Raw genomic sequence first — 20,009 nt, 5'->3', positions numbered from 1 at the left:
TCTGCTGATTCTTTCAGACTATATTTGCATGAGAATATTTTAAATGAAACACAGGGTGATACAACAAGGACTTAATAACTTTGCAATTGTATTTAAATCTATTGTGATGACTCAGAGAGCTAGTTTTGTTGCCATAATTTAACTATGACTTAAACAATGGCATAATACTAAATCAAACCACTGCAAAGACTAGAAATAGTCACAGCGAAGTGGCTGCTTTCACTGTTTGCAAATGCATTTGTTGTATGTTTTGATTCGGCAAGTCAATTCTGTGTGAAAATGCAATGTAATATCTGTATCAGACATGGTATGTATTTTTTCATCAGGTCTACTCTTTATGAATGGTGTCGGTGTTTTGCAGGAAGTGGCTATTCAGTACATCATAACAAATCCTCATTCATACTGTGAGTACAAGTTGCTTTAGAGCAAGTAAAGGCAAAGTTTTGTTAACAATACTCCTGTTGCTTCTTAAAGACGAGCAGTAATTGGCAAGCTAGTACCTGGTTTGGATAACAGTGTTTTACCTGTAATTTAATGTGGAATCCAAACTATGGGCAATTACTGTATGTAAAGGAAAATTAACTGAGGGAAGTATAATACAGTGCTGTATTAAAGAGAGAGAGAGACATTATTTTGAAATGGATAGATTGCTATTCACCATGTAGAGGAGCTGTTCCCTATATGTGTGTGAGCTGCATTTGCGTGAATGTATGTCGATGTATGCTGTTTGATTTGGAAGAACAGCTTCTGGCCGAATGCTTACATGTTCAGTAGTCTGTTTCTTGTCCCTCTCTATGACTCATCATCTCCATGGGGAGTAACAATCTATCCTCTTTATAATATTGTCATTATTCCATCCTGCATTTTCCACTGTTTGAATATGAGAGCTGGTTAGTACTTACCTTCCAGAACTTACAAACACAATATTATGGAGTAACTCCATTTGCTATAATTCTACTCCTTAGACAACTAAGTTTTTTTCTGTTTTTCTGCATTACACTGGTAGTAAATGCTCCACTATTACTGAAACTATCAAAATTCTTACCTAGTTGATATTTCATTACACTTCATTATTCACCTGTTTACCTGAATTGTGCTAATTCCAATGGTACACTTGGCTGATCATAAAACATTTTAACTTCTCACAGCTAAGATTCACATTCATGTGCCGCATTGTAAAAGATATTATATTTGCCATTAATTTGTACAATCAAAGACGAATATAATGGCTTTTAAAAAATAAAATATTTCCTTTTCAGTTAAATCTGTACTCTACAATGTTCAGAAACCGTGTGCTCTGAAAAATGTTGTGAACTAACAATTGTTCATTTCTCATAAGATGTAGCTCATCTGAGAGCTTCAATCACTCTTTTGCTTTCTAGAGAGTCAGTAATAAAAAAGTTATTTGTAACTGAAGTTTCCCACCTCCAGGAAACACTACTGTTATGTTCATCTTTAAGCACATTTAATTCACAGAACTAGTGCCATAGGTGTGCTAACCTAGTCTTTCTAGCCTCAAAAATACAACTGGTCACCAGACTAATGTATTGCTCAAGAAATTTTAAAACATCTAATGTAAAGTATAATCAAAGTACTGCTTGGTTCACTACAATACCATCAACATTAAATTTGACCTCCATATCATTATGAAGTAATATATATTGATGAACTTCATTAGTTACTCGTACTCTTGTCCAAGCACGGAAGCTCTGAACAGTACTTCCAGCAGTCTGCATGAATCATTGTGTACAATAACACTGTGTAGTACCTTGTGTTATGAATAATGTCTTTTGTGAAGTACTTTGAGTCAGCCCTGATAGCCAACATCTCTGCATAAAATGCATGAAAAGCTTCAGTGACTCACTCTGAGAGCTATTTGAATTCACTAATTTCTTCTAAACTGTGATTCGTGCATAACCTAGGATCAGCAGCTTCAGTTTTAAATTTGCCTATTGGCAGTGATAGAATTTCACCTCTTTTTTTTATCTCATTTTGTTCGTTGTACCTGCTCGGGGCGGACGTCGAAAGACACCCGTTTCAGTTCGTTGTTGATCCATTAACTCAGTTTTTTTATTACAGAGGGCAGCTAGCCCTCTGACCGAACACGCTGAGCTACCATGCCGGCATTTTGTTCGTTTTCGTTCGTTGTATCTGCTCGGGGCGGACGTCGAAAGACACTCGTTTCAGTTCATTGTTGATCGATTAGCTCAGTTATTTTATTACAGAGGGCAGCTAACCCTCTGACCGAACACGCTGAGCTACCGTGCCGGCACCTCTTGTAATACAATAAGTCATGCTCAGTGCCACAACTACACTCGTAACAATCACGGAGAAAATTAACTTGTTAACAACATAAAGAGCAGCTGCTGAAAGGTAAACAGAGCAGCATAGCGTGTTCCTGTGAAAATGGGAGTTGATTTGCAAACGTTACCACACAGGAGTTTATAAGCACATAGGAGCAAAATTTATTATTCTACAACTGCCCACCTTCAATCAAATAATTCAAAAAGATGACTTCTAGATATGAATATTAACATTAAAATGATTCATTCCTATCATTATAGTCACCTTTCTTGTTCTCGGAAAGACAGAAGATGTCCACAGCGTCGGCATAGACGTTCAATGCAGCATCTTTATTTCCCTTTGGACTATGTTTGTAAACTTCGCTGCAGCGCACAGCCCATTTCAAAAGATCCCTAAGGGCCAAAAACACAATTAGTTCTACATATCTGAAACACATCGACTGACAGAACTAACAAGTGCATCTACTTCATAATGAAGACTTACAGTAAGATACATCTGATTATGTGAATCATGAGTATTCAGATGTGCAACATGTCAATGTTCAGAGAGAGAGAGAGAGAGAGAGAGAGAGAGAGAGAGAGAGAGAGAGAGAGAGAGAGAGAGACTTTTGTCTTGTGATTACACGATCTACGATCAATTTAAACATTCACTGCTCTTAATATTGTTTTATTTTCTTTAAACCATCCGCTTATTCTCCAAATTATGTTACAAAAATAATTTTTTTATTCATGAAAAACATTCTGTAATGAATGACATTACATATAAATATATAAACACAGCATTTGAAGCTCCAAATAATGAGTTACAAAATTTTTAAAATTGGTGATAGTAAAATCCCAAATATACTTGTGCACTGGACTTTGACTAAAATATCCTGAAACTTGAAGTCATCTTTTAGTTTCCATGTAGCTATGAAGTCCAACCATGTATTTCACAATGGTTTCCTGTGAACATAAATCGTGGAAAAGCTGGCTGCAGCAGAGTGGATGTTTTTATCTCATACAATTGGCAAGCATTTGATGCTCAACAGATGAAGTGTCACTTTCAGTCTCTAAGGAAGTAACATTAGATTCTTCTTCACTTTCTGAGCTGCTAAACTCTATGTCAAACTCAGGATCACTACAGTAATCTTTTTTGAAAGTACTGCCTAAACAACAATATGGGCGGGGGGGGAGGGGGGGGGGGGGGGGGGGGGTGGAGAGAGCACATGTTTTGTTGTCAAGTATCCAAAGCTGCACACAGTAGAGATGATATCTAGGCCTAGTGACAACCACCTCAAGCAAAACATGACAGCCAGGCTACAAATGCAGAAGCAGATGCTCCCTAGTAGCCAAACACATAACTACGGATACAAGTAGGGTTTCAGTTCTTTGAAGGTCCTTTCTTAATTTGCCGGAATATACTTGGGATTGTAAGTTTCAGTCAAAATTTTAAAAAAATGAGTTAACTTGGTGTTTTATGTTAAGCGGTTAGAAGCTAAAACAGTTTTCTGTTCTAGTAGCCCTAAAACACTTTTCTGTTGTAGTAGCCCACAGGAGGATTTTTTTTTTTAAAAAGACAGACAGACCACACAATTCAAGTGATACAAGTTTTTTCAGAAGTTGGCACTAATAAACACTATAAGATGAAACACAGAGGCCATGTTCTGTGTTAACTGCAAGACCAAACATTCTGACCCATCATAACAAACATTCTTTAACCTCATGGTGGCCAGTTCAATCACGCAGAGCAATATGCAGCATTTCAAGTATATTTATTTCACTAATTAATTATCAGGCAGTACAGCTGGCCAGGAGATGAAATGTGAAGTAATGCATATAAAAGTCACACAGCACTGTCAGATAAACAAATATTCCTTTGGCTACAACAGCAATGAGTCACACCTGGAATCAGTCCACTCCTTCAAATGCATGGATACAACAATTTGTGGGGATTCAAAATGAAATGATCACATAGGCTCAGTCGTAGGTTAACACAGGTGCTGGACTTTGCTTCACTGGTAGAATACTGGGAAACTGCAATAAGTTTACGATTGCAGAGTGTTTACAAAATACTTGTGCAACACATTACTGAACACTGATCCAGTGTGTGGGGCCTGTATCAAATAGGAGTGTCAAAGGATACTGAATGTATAACAGAAGGGCAGCACAAATGGTCACAGGCTTGTTTTTCCTAGGGAACAGCATAACAGAAAGATCCTGTATTAAGTGAGGGGTCTAGGAATATATAACAGCCAGCTACATGTTTTTCCTGTAAAGACTGTGAAAACAAAACTAGACTAATTCCAGTGAGAACAAAGGCATTCAAGCATTTTTCCAATGCTCCACACACAAATGGAACAGGAAGAAACCCTAGTATGTGACAGAATGGAATGTACCCACTGCCATGCATTTTATGCTGGTTTGCACAGTATGAATGTGGATACATAGAGGCTGAAGGGGAAGGGGAAGGTCAAAGGAAAAATGGTGAAGGACAGAGGAAAAATGGTGAAGGACAGAGGAAAAATGGTGAAGGACAGAGGGAAAATGGTGAAGGACAGAGGGAAAATGGTGCACTGAAATGAGTAATGAGATGTGATCAAGCCAGAATTCCATGCACATATGTCACAAAAAAGGTTGAGCCTTTATCCAATGACTGATACAAACAGTTAATACCTTGTGGAAGTGAGTCTTCCACTTCCCAGCTTCTGCTTCAGCTCTTCAAGAATACGTTTCTTTATGGGATTCTTAACCATTTGTTCAGGATTCTCCTCATGCCTTCCTTGTGAAAATACTGAGAAGGTGTTGATTAGATTTTCAGCACTGTGCTCCAGAACAGGGAACTGAAATAAAAAATAGTTTTTAAGTACGTCACATAGCAAATGTTACTGTTATAACAACAAAAATAATCAATTTTTGACAAGGTTTTACTTAGGCAAGCCTTTGAAGCCAATGGCTCTTTCTTCCAGCAGAATGGCTGAAGGGGAAGGAAGAGGGGTAGAGGGAAAGGAATTAGAGAGGTTTAGGAAATGGGGTACTCCATTTTTGACAATATAATGTAACTGGATACATAAAAAATAACTCACAAAGTGGCAGCAGGAGAACACTCACTTAGAAAAAGGTTTTACTTACACAAGCTTTTGGAGCCAATGGCTCTTTTTTCCAGCAGAACGGTTGAAGGGGAAGGATGAGGGATGAAGGGACAGGAACTGCATAGGTTTAGGAAATGGGGTAGAGTTTGGAAAAGTCACCCAGAGCCCCAGGTCAGAGGAAACTTACCAGACGGGATGGGAAAGAAAGAGTGACTGTTGGAGACTGCGCCGGACGAGATTTCATCTGGTGCAGTCCCCAACAATCAGTTTTTCCTTCTCATCACGTCCATTAACTTCCCGCTGGTCCAGGGTTCTGAATGACTTTTCCGAAGTCTATCCCTTTTCATAAACCTCTCCAGACCTTTTCCTTCCTCCTCTTCCTTCTCCTTCAATCCTTCTGCTGGAAAGAGGAGCCAGTGGCTCTGAAGCTTGCACAAGTAAAACCTATTTTTCTAAATGTGTGTGTTCTCCTGCCATCGCTCAGTGAGTAGATTTTTTAAAATCCAATTAAATGTACTTGTTGAAAGATTCTAATTGAAGAAGCAACTGAATTAATTTCGAGCAATTACTTACCACCCCCTTGACAACTTGCAGAAGTTCTGCCTTTTTAAGAGGTTTGATATCCACTGTGATCCAATGAGACTCCAACAGTGATGATGACACACTTATCTTTTCACTTCCACTCTTTGTAAATCTATGAAAATGAGACGAAAAATGTGAAAGAAAATTATAATTTAAATTTCAAACAAAGGGCCTATGGATTTAACTAGAGTTCTAGCATTCAACCAATCATTTTTTGTACTTTTTTGTAATTCTTAGAACTATACCAACCTACGAGTCAAGAACAGTTGAAACCCACGAGCTACTGGTATTGAATCGCGATATCCTGGCACAAAAAGATGTCTAGTTTCAAGAAGAGATGCCAAAACAGAAGCTAAATCACTTGGTGCTGAATCAATGTCTTCCAGCAATAACCAATAGCCTTTTTCAACAGCCTGTAAACAATGAAATGCAAAAATTACTGTACCTTATAATTTATACGCAATGTAAAATTTACAGTAACAGCTATAATGCAATGGATGTACCCAATATTATCAAAAACAAATATGAAACAACAATCACAGTAAGCTGCAATGACAAATAGGAGCTAAACATAATATGCAACTTACATGTAAAAATATAAATACTAATGATAATATGAAAAATAGAAACTCCTGGGTGGGATACAACCGATGAAATGAGTAGAGACATTAAGTAGTGGAATGGCATGCTTTCATGAAGTCTAATGATGTATCAGAATTTTCAAATTTCCGTTCTTCTCCAGTGTTTCCACACCTGCTCACATAAACACACAAGCTCCATTCCCTTTGTCTATGGCTCTGAGCACTATGGGACTTAATATCTGTGGTCATCAGTCCCCTAGAACTTAGAACTACTTAAACCTAACTAACCTAAGGACACCACACACATCCATGCCCGAGGCAGGATTCGAACCTGCGACCGTAGCAGTCCCGCGGTTCCGGACTGAGCGCCTGAACCGCTAGACCACCGCGGCCGGCTCCCTTTGTCTATGTTCCTATTTATTATTTAACACTACTTGTATACAATTAAAGGCTGTTTTTTTTTACTCCCTGCCTCATTGGAAATAATAATTAAATTATGGGGAATAATCAACTGATAGTAGACTAGAAAAAGTAAGAGAGTGAAATGAGAATTACTTTATATCTAATAAACAAAAATAAACTCATGAAATTAAAAGATAAAAACCATCACCTAGTGTTTCTAACAAGAATGGGGCATGCAATATGCAGAGAAATTTCTGAAGTGAAGTGTCTTTCTTACATGACAGAGAAATTACAAGAAATATTGCTCAGAATGTAATCCAGTGTTTATCTAAAATCTGAATATCACACTAACTTGTGTCAGGAATCAAAAATTATTTCCATGAATTTTCATTACAAATCCTTTTTGTATATTGAAACACTCATTATTCCTTTCATTTTGTTTTTAATACATATGGTATTAGTAAAGCTTAGCCACTTTTTTCTCTTTAAGGAAAACAAATATATAGGTATCATCAGTTTATACTGCCCTAGCAGATCCAAACTGATTCCTGTGTAACAGACCTTTGTTCTTACTGATATACATTACTCATCTTTCGCACAATATACGCCGCATTTGTAATAACAATAATTAGCACAATTTTTAAAGATATCTTCAATTAATTACATTTTACTAAAACTTACATTTTACTAAAATTTATAATACTCATCACATTTGAATGAGCTCAGTGAGAACTAGAAGCAATGTTCCTAATCAAAGCGTTTATTACCTCTGTAAGGACTCCAGACTGCCAAACAAATTCCCCAGGGATGTCAGTGCAGCGATATGAACCAAGCAGCATTTTACTGTCTGTCTGGTCACCAAGCTGGATTTTAGTCAGGTGTGGGAGGCCACCACGCCCTGCAAATATAACATATTTGCTGTAACACTGGAAATTTTCTACCAAATGGCACACTAACCATTCAATACACTAATTCATGCTGATTTTAATAAGAAACAAGACATGCTCAAATAAGAATAGGCTGAATATCGCAGAAATAGCATATCTGGTCTCACTGTGGCTAGGTGTAATTTAATGCTTTCAATACATGACACATTCCATATTCTGAAAGAACTTACATAACATTCTTTCATATGGGGGTTGTCCACAAAATACGGAATGTTTTCACATAACCTCATAAAAATGAAAAATTATGACACAAAACTTATTTACAAAGATCCTGTACCTTATTCGATTTTTCAATGTAGTCAACATAGTAGTAAAGACACTTATTGTTACATGAGATAAGTTTTTCAATTCCCATATTGTATTGTTCTACAGCCAAGATATGAGCAAAGATGTCACTTTTGAGGCCTTCATTGTTAATGAACTGTTTCCTTTCTAAAATTACTTTAGTGTCAAGAATATGCGAAAAACACTTGGCACCAGCGCTGCAAGAAAAATGTCCAGAAACTTCCCACTTAAGACACTGATGTTCTTGCTGTGTTTATGCTGATGCATGAGGCCATGCACTGTCACAAATCAAAAATGTCTTTGCCGGCAACATTCCATCTCTCTCCTTTTGAATAGCATGTCAAAATTGTTGAAAAGTTTCACAGCAGGCCTCTGAACGGATTGTTCCTCCTCTTGGCACGAACTCAGAAAACAAATGAAACTACACACTTCGCATCTGGTGGGATTCTTGACGAGTGTCTCCATTTCAAAATGTTACAGAACAAAGAGGTGTGACCATTCTGTAAGGAACCTCAGCTCACACTGAGACAGGGAAAGGAACTAACTGGCAGACCTGCGATTGCAGTGGTGCGGGTCGGGGCCGGGCATGATGCACAATCATTCTTTACTTTTTGGATGACCCTCTTATATTTCTCCAAATACAGAATTATATGATGTTGTTGTTGTTGTGGTCTTCAGTCCTGAGACTGGTTTGATGCAGCTCTCCATGCCATACAGTAAAGCTGCATGCCCTCAGGAAAAAATTACGGCTGTAGTTTCCCCTTGCTTTCAGCTGTTCACAGTACCAGCACAGCAAGGCCATTTTGGTTAGTGTTACAAGGCCCGATCAGTCAATCATCCAGACTGTTGCCCCAGCAACTACCGAAAAGGCTGTTGCCCCCTCTTCAGGAACCACACATTTGTCTGGCCTCTCAACAGATACCCCTCCGTTGTGGTTGCACCTACAGTACAGCTATCTGTATCGCTGAGGCACGCAAGGCTCCCCACCAATGGCAAGGTCCATGGTTCGTGGGGGGAGGGGGATTATATGTATGAGAACGAAATACAAAGACAATTATTTATAACATGTGACAATGTGCTAATTTCCACTGGAGCTAAATTAACACACACCAGATTAAACTAAACTAAAAATAGTGATAAAAATAAAGTTTAAGGAAGGAGTAAAAGAGAAAAAGTAAATAAAACGTAGTAAGATAATAACTGGTGAAAGCTTCCAAAGAACTCGATTTTGTTAGTTACAACCAGAATTATAAAAAAAAAAAAAAATAAATAAAAAAAAAAAATAAAATAAAAATAAAAATAAAAATAAAAAAAAATCAACTTTTCTTTTCTAAAGTTTACTTTAGAAGTTGGGAAGCCAAACAAAAACTTAATACAGAAAGGAACTATTTTGGTGCAGGAGAATTTATTGACGTCAGTTCATTATTTCACACATAAAACAGCCTAGATCAGGTTTTATGTACCTGTTACGATCAGTCTTGGCCGAACTATGCCACTTTTGGACATTCAACTAAAAGAATGGACTGTTGCTACTAACAACATTGGCTTTTGTGTGTCACTAAAACCAATGACACCTATCAGCTGATGCAAGTGGTAGCAATAGTCCAGTATTTTAATTGTAAATATGAAGAGGGTGTAATCTGACATAAATTTATCATAATAGTTGCATAAAATGTGATTTAGGCTGTTTTGTGTAAAACATAAAAAATACGTGCATCGTGGCACAAAATAGGGGACAGGTGACGCTGCACTTGAAGAACACACTTAGCACTAATATGGCTGTTTCAGCATCCTTCCACAACTGGCACTCCAGAACCATTTGAGCGATTCATCTGTAAATGTAATCACTCTGTGTACTCCATATGTGTCACTTCTATAATAAAATTTGAATGAATCAGGAAACTCTTCAATTCATTCCCCCCCCCCCCCCCCCCCCCCAGTAACATATATATTAGTATCAAACCACACTGGAGGTTTACAGTCTCTATGACGACAGACAATTACAACATACTGTATGATAAGGCCTGAAATGTGGTTCACACCACGTGCCACAAGGGTTTATTTCACATGAATCTCAAATATTACATGGAAAGGGGGAGGCAATGGGGGGGGGGGGATTGAAACTCAGCCACTGTGAGCAGACAGAGCAATATGTCAGGCACATCATGAGAGGAGCAGCCATCTGACAGATAGTAGTAATCCATAGAGCCTCACCACAGAGGCTGGTCTGTAGCTAGTTCTGCAAGTATCTGTGGCCAGACCTAAATGCTTGTGGTAAATAGAATATGTAAAGGACTGTGTCCCTTGCCTGCAGATGTAAAGATCTTTTTGAGGTCCCATAATTATATGGGGACCATGCTAAAAACCTTACAAAACTGAAATACACATGTGCTGTCAACTGCACGGTTATTAGCATACTTAAACACTCAGTGACAAATGTGAAGAAAATCTCAAAAGTTCAACTGAAACCATAAGATATTTGTTAAAAGTCCATTTTTAATTTCTATGACATTCTCCCATAAACGTACAGATTCACCCTCTTTTAAACAAAACCTAAAATTGCTTTTAAAATACAGGAAAGCAAGGAACAGCCTAAAGCATTAGGAAGGCTAATCATTTAGAGAAAATATCTGTGTGTCAGGCACTCTTGAGTACAAACTAAAATCTCCTACCTAACATTCAGGTAGACTCTCAAAGAAATCGCAGAACCGAGCTTTATTTATGAAAATACAAAGTACAATCACCAACAAACTTTACATATGCACCCACAAAGCTCTCCAAGCCAGATACATTTGGAATGAAAAATTTTTTCCGTACCTGCTAAACTGCATAAATTGTTCTGTAGCGTAGCCCACTTGAGGTTAGGTTGGGAGTTTTTTTTTTGGAATGCGGCCGCGGCAGCGGCCGCCTATGATTTGAAAATACTGATTAGTTAGTGTATTACGCAATGTTGCGTCATCGGCAGCGCCGCGCTTATCGGGCAGAAGATATCGCCGACGGTCAAGGGAAAATGAAAATGGATGTTATATTCGAAATCAGTACATCAGAATTCACTATATCGACAAAATATTGAAAAATAAAAAATTTTTAAAAGAATTTAAAACAATTTTTTTGATGTAAATAATTGACTGGGGCGAAAATAAATATCGTATTCGTAATCAGCGTATCAAATTTGACTATAATCGATCAAATTTTGAAAAAAAAAATGAAAAATTTTTTCCGTACCTGCTAAACTGCATAAGTGCCAATTTTACAAACGTTTACAGTTAGTAGCCTTTTATATGTATTAATACACAAAACTGCATATGTGGCACATTTTAATTATATAGCAGTAAGTACAGAGAAGACTGATAACAGAGGGGCTTATACTTTTTGTGCAATTCACCTGGTCCTAGACACTGCCAGTGCTTTCAGACAGAGCTAGAAGGGCTACACGGCATCCACTTTGCCCTAATGGGCAGAAATTTCAGTAGCTTCTTTGTGAGAAATGCTTTGTACCACACATCCGCTTCTCACTGAGCAGCATGTGCAAGGACAGAGAGCCTAATGACAAGTCAACAGCAGATGCAGTATCACAAAACTGTTGACACTGGAACTGGCACTCCTACTGCCTGCTCGATCACAGGTAATGTCAAAATTTATTACACTGTAATCCAGTATGTTAATAACAGTTTCTATTTTAATACGTTGCAACTTCCATAAAAATTGGTTCTGTTGCATTGTTTTTTGTATTTTTGTGTGGAGTAATTTAACATGACAGGGCACTGAAGTTCATCCATTGGCAATTCTAATGCCTACCACACCTGCCAAAGATCCTAAGAAATAAGAAAATTAACTTAATCAGGACATCGAGCTGCCAATTCCTCTTTGTTTCCCAAAAGGAACTTTTATTAATCCTTTGGTTTTGTTGTAAAAATGTTTGAAGACAAAGAAGGGACAAGAGTTCATTAACTCTGTTGACAAAAAAGTATTTCATCTATACTCCAGCACAATAATGGAAAATTTAGAATGGAATGCAACAATATTATGAAAAAGATAGTTCCCACTCACCAAAAGTGACTCACCGAAAGTGGTGAGTAGGAACTACGTTTTTCATAGTACATCTACATCTATATTCTGCAAAACAACTGTGAGGTGCATGGCAGAGGGTGCGTCCCATTATACCAGTTATTAGGTTTTCTTCCTGTACCATTCGCAGATGGTGCATTAGAAGAATGATTGCCTGAGTGCCTCTGTGCGTGTAGTAATTAGTCTAATCCTATCCTCACGATCCCTGTATCAGCAATACATAGGGGGTTGTAGTATTTCCCTAGAGTAATCATTTAAAGCGGGTTCCTGAAACTTAGTTAGTAGACTTTCTCAGGATAGTTTATACCTGTCCTCAAGAGTCTGCCAATTCAGTTCCTTCAGTATCTCCGTGACACTCTCCAACTGATCAAACAAACCTATGAACATTCGTGCTGCCCTTCTCTGTATACGTTCAATATCCCCTCTTAGTACTATCTGGTACGGGCCCCACATACTTGAGCAATATTCTAGGACAGATTGCACGAGTGATTTGTAAGCAATTTCTTTTGTAGACTGATTGCACTTCCCCACATTCTACTAAGTGTACAACTTTGCTTCCGCCGTTTGCCAATAGGTGGCGACAACGGTAAGTAGCGGTCGAAAGAAACAGATCACAGACGTCGGGCAGTTAGCTTGGACCTCAGTGAACTTAACCTCATTCAAACATTAGTCGATTTGTGTCTGCATCATAAAGTTGTTCTTGATTTAAAATGTCAGTTTACGAGCCTAATTCTCATCATTTGCGGGAGGTGTTACTGTTTTGTTTCAATATGAAGAAGACAGCAGCTGAGTCTCATCAAATGCACTCAAGTACGTATGGTAAGGATGCCATTAGTGAAAGAATGTGTTGTGAGTGGTTTCACCACTTCAACAATGGTGATTTTAACGTCGTAGACTGGCATAGTGGTGGAAGAGAGAATGTTTTCAAAGATGCAGAATTGGAGACATTGCTGAGTGAAGACTCGCGTCAAACTCAAAAAGAATTGGCATGATTAGTGGGAGTGACACAGCAAACCATTTAACAATGTCTCAAGGCTATGGGTATGATTCAGAAAGAAGGAACTTGGATCCCGTGTGAGGTGAAACCAAGAGACATTGAATGGCGTTTGTGAACAGTTGTTTCAGAGGCTGAAAAGAAAGGGATTTCTGCATCACATTGTGACCAGGGATGAAAAATGGGTTCATAACAAAAACCCTAAATGCAAAAAATCATGGGGATATTCCAGCCACGCTTCCATGTCGATGGCCAAACCGAATATACACGGCTCCAAGATCATGCTCTGCATTTGGTGAGACCAACTTGGCATCATGTACTATGAGGTGTTAAGACCTAGTGAAACAATCACAGGTGCTCGTTATCAAACACAATTAATGCATTTGAGCGGAGCATTAAAAGACAAATGGCTGCAATACAGCGAGACGCGCAATAAAGTGATTTTGCAGCACAACAACGCTCAACCCCACGTTGCAAAAGAGGTCAAAACGAACTTTGAAACGTTAGAATGGGAAGTCCTACCCCATCCGCCATATTCTCCAGACATTGCACTCTTTGACTATCACCTGTTTAGATTAATGGTGCATGGCCTGGCTGACCAACACTTCCAACCTCATGAAGAAGTCACAAATTGGATCGATTCGTGGATTGCTTCAAAAGATGAACAATTTTTTTCGACGCGGGATTCGTACACTGCCCGAAAGATGGGAGAAAGTAGTGGCCAGCGATGGAAAATACTTTGAATGATACATGTGTAACCAATTTGTTTCATTAAAGCCTCAAATGTTGGGGGAAAAAATGGCGAAAGGTGTACCACCCAGGTATTTGTATGAGTTGCCCAATTCCAACAGTGACTCATTGATGTTATAGAATTTTTTGAGTTCTCATCCAGTCACAAATTTCACTTGATACCCCATATGAACACACTTTTGACAATAAGCATAGGTGCAGTACTGAGTCAACTGCTTTTCAAAAATCAAGAAACACTGCATCTAGCTGACTGCTTTCAGTAGGTCATGTGAGAAAAGTGCGAGGTGGGTTGCACATGATTGTAGTTTTCAAAGCCCATGCTGTTTGGCACTGACGATGTCATTCTGTTCAAGATCCCTCATTATGTTTGAACTCAGAATATGTTCTAAGATTCTACAACAAATGAATGTCAAGGATATTGGGTGGTAGCTTTGTGGCTAATTTCTACTGCTGTCGTTGTTGTTGACGGGTAGACCTGTGCCTTTTTCAAGAACTGGGCAAAGTTTTTTGTTCGTAGGATCTACAAGAGATTATAGTGTGAAGAGTGGCTAACTCTGCCACAAATTCAGTATACAGTCTGATAAGGATTCCATCGGGCCCTGAAGCTTTGTTCAATTTTAATGACTTCAGGTATTTCTCATCAGCACTGGCACTAATACTTATTTCTCTTATCTTTTCAGTGATACAATGATTAAGTTGGGGTCATTCTCCTGGATTTTCCTTTGTAAAGGAACAGTTGGAAACGGATTTAAGTATTTCAGCTTTTACTTTGCTACCCTCAATTTCAGTGCCTGTCTCATTCGCTAGGGACTGGACACTAACTTTGGTGACAGTAACAGCCTCTAAATACGACCAAAATTTCTTTGGGTTTTGTGAAAGATCATTTGACAATGTTCTGCTACACGGTAACTGAAGTCATCACTCATTGCTCTCTTGACAGCTAAACACATTTCATTTAACATATTTTTATCTATAGCTGTAAGCTTAGTTTTACACCTATTATGCAGTAATCTCTGTTTATTTAGAAGTTTCTTTACAGTGACTGTATACCATGGAGGTTCCCTCCCATATTCTTTTAAGCTTGAGCCAGAGTTCCTCTACATGCTCCTGATCTGTGCTGGAAGTTTCAAGCTCCTACTTAGATATGAGACTACCAATTTTTTATCTAGTTTACTCAACATATATATCTTTCTACTAGTTTTAATTGTCCTTAGTACTTTGGTAATCACTGTTGCCACAAACATGTCACGGTCACTTTCAACGTGGACATCCTAAAAGAGGTCAGTTCTATTTGTTGCCATTAGATTCAATACATTTCCATCATGACAGGGGTTCCTAAATATCTGTTCTAGGTAGTTTTCACAGAGGGCATTCAGTAAAGTTTCGCAGGATGTCTTTCACACCCACCACTAACAAAACTGTAATATTCACAATCAATTGTTGGATGATTGAAGTCTCCACCAATGATTACAATATGATTGGGGAACTGAGGTTTTCTCTGAAATTTTTGGTTACAACAGGAGATGAGTCTGGTGGGCGATAGAAGGATCCGATTATTATTTTATTCCCAAACCTGTTACTAATAAGGGGAGGCCATTAGGTTGGGATCACAGATTTACTTCTTTGAACACCTTTAGTGGGCCACTAAAACAATATAATGTGCAAGTAGTAAGGCACACTACACTGGCAATTCTGAGAAAATCACAAGAGAAGTTTTATGCATCTATTAGATAACTGACGTATCAATGCGAAGAAGTTTATCATAAGAAGTCATCGTGACAAAGCAGTTACTGTTTGGGTGTTGCAAGTGGATCGTGAATGAGGTTGCGGTTCGAATCCATTTACATTTAATTTATGTTTTTTCATTACTTATCACATTATTTAATTTATGACAATTGAGAGGTAACAAAGAAAAAAGACATTCATTTTCATATAGCTGTAGTGAATTTCATATGTTATTTGACTATTTACTATTTGTAATTAAATTTTCAAGGATGAGGGGCCGGCTCAAAAGCCCAGGTCAAACTCCAATAAATAATGATGTGAATGACATCAATCACAATAAGCAATATAGCAAGTCACTACGTACCAGAACACAAAAGTAATGTACAATTACTCGTGGAATATGCTCTCGACATCACACGTTGCACAATGGTATTTGTCACAGAAACATGGAAAATTTAAATTATAACTTTTTGCCTCATACATGTTCGTCTTACAAAGCTCTAATGCTAATCACTTGACCACCACGAACTAACTTCCGTCACCTATGCACAGATACATAAGCCACATAAGATATGCATAAAACTTCTCTTGCAGTTTTCTCGGAATTACCACAGTAGTGCACCTTACTACTTGCACACTGTGCTGTTTTAGTTTTAATGGCCCACTAAAGGTGTACAGAGAGTTTGAAGTAAATCTGCGATCGCAACGTTGTGGCCTCCCCTTGTCAGTCTTGCTCAAATAATCTCACATTCAGCTTCAATTCCTATCTCAGTAGCTTTGTCTACTGCAACAAATACACCACCTGCATCTCCCATTTGCCTATCCTTTTCGATATACACTTAAATTTTCTTCAAAACTTTCACTGATATCAATTTCAGGTTTCAACCAGCTTTCTGTACCTCGTATTACGTGGGCTTCACTGCTTTTTACGAGTGCTTCACACTCTGGCAGTTTGTTGCAAAACCTTCAGCAGTTTTCCACTAGGGATTTTAATACTCCACCTGTGGCGGGCATTTGATTTGAACTCGGACTGTTACTTCTGGGTTTCTTACAGCTGTCATTATCCAGATTGGAAGGAGAGTCGCCTACTCTCCCCACACACAGTCATCTATCCGAGTAGCAGCCTCTGATGTTTAGTGCACACCTGACCTATTTAGGGGGACCCTACAGTTCTCAGCCCTATGGCACAAGTCCAGGGAGTCACAGCCTAGCTTGTCACAGAACTTTTGAAGTCTCTGGTTCAGTCCTTCCACTCAACTCAGAACCAAAGGGCCACTACCAGTTCTGGGGACAATGCTACAAATTGTAATCTTCATTGAAACTCCACACGGAAGGCTGGACTTCTCACCCTTCTCTGCCAGTCGCTGGAATGACCCCAGAATGACTTCGGGAGCCCAGACGACAGGCATCATTTGTTCCGAGGTGCACCACAATCGGCAGTTGGTTGCAATATGGTCTCTCAATGACTGCCAGAACAGCCTATTCAAAATGTTGAATGAGGACTCCAGGCATACACACCGAGTGCACCAATTGCTGTCCTTTTCTGTCTGTTGCCACCATCTCCTCAAAGGGTACCACCATTCGCTGTATGTTTGAACTGTCGATGATTAATAGACCCCTACCTTTTTGCATTTGCCATCCTGGTACCGGACAAAACAGGTTTCCCCACATCAGGTGAAGTGAGACCCACTGGATCAGTTTCAGGGAAAGACAGCATCCCAATCTTGTTGGTTAGGGAGATCGGCACAACATCCTGAGACCTCCCTGATAACTGTCCACCCTCTACAAGACACCTAAATCTACCATTAACACACCACTCGCAGTCAAGTGGACATGTAATGACAGATCCCGTACTCTCTGCAGAGGAGACAAGACCCACAGGAGAGGACAGTACTTGACGTACCTCTGGTACAGTTATCACAGATACACGAGTCTCGGCAGCTCTTCCAACACACCGATTCACAGCGGCTGTCAATCATATTGTTAGCAACACAATAAAGTGAACTGTGATTTATTTCACAGCAGAAAAAATAGTGTTTTATCAAATTAGACTCAGGGGGCTGTTGTCATCAGGATAAATAAAACTGGTGTTCTACAGATAGGAGCGTGGAATGTGAGGTCTCTTAATTGGGCTGGTATGTTAGAAAATCTAAAAAGGGAAAGGGATTGATTGAAGTTAGATGTAGTGGGAATTAGTGAAGTTCGGCAGCAGGGAGAACAGGATTTCTGGCCAGGTGATTACAGGGTTATAAACACAAAACCAAATAGAGTAATGCAGGAGTAAGTTTAATAATGAATAAGAAAATAGGAATGCAGGTAAGTTACTAAGAACAGCATACTGAATGCATTATTGTAGTCAAGATGGACATGAAGCCCACACCAACCACAGTAGTACAAGTTTATATGATGACCAGCTGCACAGTTGAAGAGATTGAAGAGATGTATGAGATATAAGAAATTATTCAGCTAGTTCAATCAGATGAAAATTTAATAGTGAAAAAAATTTAATAGTCATGAGGGACTGGAATTCAATAGTAGGAAAAGGAAGAGGAGGAAAAAGAGTAGGTGAATATGGAATGGGGGAAAGGAATGAAAGAGGAAGCCACTTTGTATAATTCTGCGCAGAGCGTAATTTAATCGTACCTAATGCTTGGTATAGGAATAATGTAAGAAACATACGTGGAAGAGACCTGGAGACACTGGACGATTTCAGATTGATTATATAATGGTAAGACAGAGATTTCAGAAACAGATGTAGGAACACGCGAAGCAATATTGCCGCTACGATTTATCTTTGAAGACAGATTAAGGAAAGGCAAAAATAAACTTACAGCATTTGTAGACTTAAAAAATTCATTTGACAATGTTGAATGAAGTACTCTCTCTGAAATTCTGAAGATAGTCAGGATAAAATACAGGGAGATAATTGCTATTTACAACCTGTACAGAAACCAGATGGCAGTAATAAACATCGACATGCACGAAAGGGAAGCCGTGGTTGTGAAGGGAGTGACACAGGGTTTTAACACAGCCCTGATGTCATTCAATCTGTGTACTGAGTAAGCAGTAAAGGAAACAACAGAAATATCTGGAGTGAGAATTAAAGTTCAGAGAGAAGAAATAAAAACTTCAAGGTGTGCAACCGACATTTTAATTTTTTTTCTTTTTTGATGCAAAAACAACTCAGGCCATAATCACCTATGTCATAACCTTAGAACACTAATAAGAAACAGAAGTTAAAAGCAACTATCCGACTGGGAGGAAAGAGAGCTAAGAACAAGGACTTCCTCTTGTAGAAAGATCCACAAAATACGCTGTAGAGACAGTGGGATCCAAACCAAAGATTACATGTTCTTCACCGTATTGCTACAATTGATAAAAAGTGAAACATGGTCGACAGCCCGCATGCTCTTTACTAAAATGACCGTTAACTCAGATGGCAAACGTATGAGATCTGTTCAAAAATTCCAGAATTTTATCCAGAAAATTTTTCTACACTTACCTTTTACTTGTTGAGCATCATCTCCTTTGAAATACTCTCCTACACAACTAAATACTTCATTCTCAATGCCATTTCCACTTCCAGAAGCAGTCTTGGTATGCCTCTTGCTGGATCATGAAAAATGCCATCTGCGAATTTTCTTTTATTTTGTCTTTCATTGCAAAACTTTGTCCTTTCAATGGGGTTTTCAACTTTGGAAATAAAAAAAAAGTCCGCAGGGGACAATGTTTGGAGACTACAGAGTATGACACAGCAGAGTGATTTCATTTTTTGTGCAAAAGCCATGCACCAACAGGGATGAATGTGCGGGTGTGTTATTGTGATGCAACAGCCATGAATTCTCTCTCACATTTTCTCGCAGGAGTCACGAAACATCTCTATAGTACTATCCATTAACAGTCTGACCCTTTGGCATGAATTTAAAGTCAAAGAAAACTATCAGTATGGCTTTGACATTTGAGATGACCTGACGAGTTGTTGTTGTTTTTTTTTTTTTTTTTCCTGACCGATTGTGAGCTTTTCTTGGTCTTGGAGAACCTTTCCCAACGCACTGTGAAGATTCAACCTCGGTCTGAATGTCATAACTGTAGACCCATGTCTCGTCGTGTAACACAGTGTAATCACCAGTTGTGATTCTGTTAAGGAACATCTCATTGTCATCTGCACGATCCAAAAGCTCTTCACAGATTGTGAGGCAAAGGTCTTTCTGATCTTAACCCACGAGCTGTGGAACGAATTTGGCGACAACACAACGCGGTTGACATCCATGCACATGCCTGTATTTGATGTGTAACTACCG

The 20,009-nt window shown here is 38.7% G+C and overlaps 1 protein-coding gene across 1 annotated transcript in view; it reads right to left on the bottom strand.

The window, feature by feature from the left end:
* Positions 1-20,009, bottom strand: part of LOC124711511 (midasin-like) — an 80,717-nt gene that overhangs the window by 18,831 nt on the left and 41,877 nt on the right. The window contains exons 6-10 of the mRNA XM_047241625.1: positions 7,707-7,837; positions 6,206-6,369; positions 5,948-6,068; positions 4,959-5,125; positions 2,569-2,696 (exon numbers count right to left, since the gene is read on the bottom strand). Coding sequence (XP_047097581.1) covers positions 2,569-2,696; positions 4,959-5,125; positions 5,948-6,068; positions 6,206-6,369; positions 7,707-7,837 — 711 coding nt within the window. The remainder of the gene's footprint in view (positions 1-2,568; positions 2,697-4,958; positions 5,126-5,947; positions 6,069-6,205; positions 6,370-7,706; positions 7,838-20,009) is intronic.

The sequence above is a fragment of the Schistocerca piceifrons genome, chromosome 8 (genome assembly GCF_021461385.2).
Source record: "Schistocerca piceifrons isolate TAMUIC-IGC-003096 chromosome 8, iqSchPice1.1, whole genome shotgun sequence".
NCBI lineage: Eukaryota > Metazoa > Arthropoda > Insecta > Orthoptera > Acrididae > Schistocerca > Schistocerca piceifrons.
This window is presented reverse-complemented; position numbering and strand designations above follow the sequence as displayed.